This window comes from Mus caroli, unplaced genomic scaffold (assembly GCF_900094665.2).
Source record: "Mus caroli unplaced genomic scaffold, CAROLI_EIJ_v1.1 scaffold_12859_1, whole genome shotgun sequence".
NCBI lineage: Eukaryota > Metazoa > Chordata > Mammalia > Rodentia > Muridae > Mus > Mus caroli.
In genome coordinates, this window is record NW_018390028.1 from 31,295 (window position 1) to 34,173 (window position 2,879).

A 2,879-nucleotide genomic window follows, 5' to 3' on the forward strand; every position below is an offset into this window, starting at 1 on the left:
AGAAAGGTGGTATGTTATCACTTAAATGTACTTATTAGCCATAAAGAAAAGAATAACCATGCTACTATTCCACAGACCCACAGAAATAAGCTGAGGATAAGGTGTGATTTCCCTCATTTTCTAAGCAACGAAAGCCTCTGTGCACATGTTTCCTGACAAATTCTTACCCTCTTAAGGGCTTTGATGTTGTGTGTTTTCCATGTGAATGGATTTAATGTGATTTGAAAAATCAAATGACATATTTCTTTGTGTATCTTAATTTTGTATTCCAAATTTGTATTTTATCACATCAAAATATGTTAATAGCTAGGCTTGGTGATGCATGCCTATAATCTCCACTGATCAGAAAATTTAAACATGAGTGTCACAATTGCAAAAACTACCTTGGCAGTTTAGTCTTTAACTTTTATAGATTTAAAAGAGGTAAGTTTGTGACACTATGGTAGAGTATTGCTTTGCAGATACCATGCTCTAAGTTCAGTCTCCTAAGGTGCAGGCACCAAAAGTGAGTGAATAGATGAATGAATGAATGAATGAATGAGAATGAAAAAAAAAGAGGAAAACGGTAAACAAATTGGACCTCATGCACAATAGACATTTTTCAAAGCTAGTAGTATATCTTCCTTTACTGTTCCTGATGTCATTACATTTGAAATCATGCCAGTGCTTAACAAAACTATGTGTGAATTAAAAATTTATATCCATTTTTACATAATATATGTATTTCAAAACATTTTAATAGTAATGATACACCAATGTAAGTTGTTAAAAATACACGAGTTGAAAAATATAGCCTATATAGTCTTCAAACGTAAGGCTTTGGCTTGATCTTACAGAAATAGTGTAAAATGACACTGATGTTAAATTATTAAGAGTGTAGCCCTTCCCCTCANAATCANGGAGCCCTTTGATGTCTCCTTCATATGACCCTTGATGACTGAATAGTGCCTCTACTGGTTAGACACTCTTTACTTTGAGACCTTGAAAAGTCTCAGCTCACATAGTGTACATACCTCACAGGTGTTTTAGAGGACTTCACACTTTATTTTTAATTGTATGTTTTCTTTCTGAGAATCAGGATTCCCTGGTGCCAAGTGATTCCTGAGCCCTTGGAGACTCACAGTGATTCTGTGAAGGGCACACAATGTAGGCTAAGTAGGTGCAAAGGAGATTATACTCCCAGGAACTGAGGGAGTGTTTGGATACTAGTGGGCCTGTATCAGGACTGAACAATGCTTTATAACCTCAATTTACATCGACCAGACTGCCATATGTATTGTCAGTTTGTTAATGTGCTATCAGGATTAATTACTCCAAGCCTCTCAACTGAACAGATTTCTGTGTTTTATCAATTATTTATCAATGTTAGTATGAAATTGCTCATTGCTTTCTCTCTCTGGATTGTGCTCACTGTACTCCAGGAACAAATTTCTTGTTACTTTTTAAGTATATCTGCTTCTCCTGGCTACTATCAAGACGGGGATTTTGTGATTGGAGGACTCTTCTCCCTTAAACTGTCAGGTAGACACAGCAAAAATAAATTTAATTCTGGAAATGAATACAATATACCAGAATATGTTTACATGTAAGTTTTTTGGCTTCTTTNATTAAAAAAATATTGCTATAGTATTTAATATATATATTAATATATATTAAATATATACTAGTATATATTTAATATATATATATGGATCAAACCCTCCTCTACTGCTTCCCTTCTGCTGTCCAGTGTCTTCTCTCTCTCAAATTCATTCTCTGTTTCTTTGTCTGTCTCCCTGTCTCTCTTTCTCAACTTCATGGATTCTGTCTCACTCTCACTTTTTACTCTGTGGAGTTTATTTAGGCATGCCAGTACAACAGGAGTATAGGGCATCATCTAGAGTCTATGCAAACTAAAGCTCCTAGAAGGAAACTTACTCTTTGTTCCCAAGTACTGAGCAAATGCCAATAGCTACTCAGCTATGCCTGGCTCTCTGTGTGTCTCTCCTCTACTCACACGGAATGCTTTTAAATATGTGAGAAGATGTTGAAAGCACTTTGCAGTTGGAAAAATTTTTCCTTTGTAGTTATTTAGTAATTGTAGCGAGAACACTTTATTTTTCAGGTTTAAATTTACTTGACACTCTTTTTTAAATTACTATGGTTGATTAAGCACTGTGTATTTTCTCAAGATTTATCATATTTTCGAAGACCATGTGAAAAACTGTTTCAGTGTTGGCTATTTCAATGTTTTAATTTCTTATTTTATTTCTTCCATTTATTTCTTCAATTTTTATTTCTCAGACACAAATTTCACAGTAAAAAGTTAAATTTGTACATTTCAAAGCATGAGATGGTTCAAAACTTTAATCCCAGAACTTGAGAAGCAGAGGCAGGTGGATCTCTATGAGTCTGTGGTTAACCTAGTCTACATAGTGAGTTTCAGTTCAGCCTGGGCTGAATAGTGAGACATTGTCTCAAAAAATTCAAAACCAAAAATTGTGAATTTGATAATAAGTTGTACTATGAATTTTCATTTTTAAGATGAATTCATTCATTCAAGATAAATACATTTTTAATATAGAATATCCTGTTTATTTCTTTGATTGTTGTGTATTAGATTGTTAAAAATAAAAATCCAAAATTGAGAGGGAGCATGAGAGGGACTCCAGGGAAAAAGTAGAGAGAAGTAACTGATGTAATTATGTTTTATTAAAAGCTAATATTAAAAAGAACACAAAATCATCTTTNCAATTTTTCCTCCTAGTGATTTCACCAAACATTATCAGCACATATTGGCTATGGTTTTTGCTATAGAAAAAATCAACAAGGACCTAAATATTCTGTTCAATATGTCCCTGGGATTCCATGTCTTCAATGCTGACTTTACTGAGATGAAG

General features: G+C 33.7%; 1 protein-coding gene across 1 annotated transcript in view; it reads left to right on the forward strand.

Moving 5' to 3' along the window:
* Positions 1-1,370: 1,370 nt before the first annotated feature.
* The window catches only part of LOC110288439 (vomeronasal type-2 receptor 26-like), a gene marked incomplete at its 3' end in the record, with an annotated part of 6,813 nt that continues 5,304 nt past the window's right edge, over positions 1,371-2,879 (forward strand). Inside the window, exons 1-2 of the mRNA XM_021154793.1 lie at positions 1,371-1,585; positions 2,747-2,879. Coding sequence (XP_021010452.1) covers positions 1,371-1,585; positions 2,747-2,879 — 348 coding nt within the window. The remainder of the gene's footprint in view (positions 1,586-2,746) is intronic.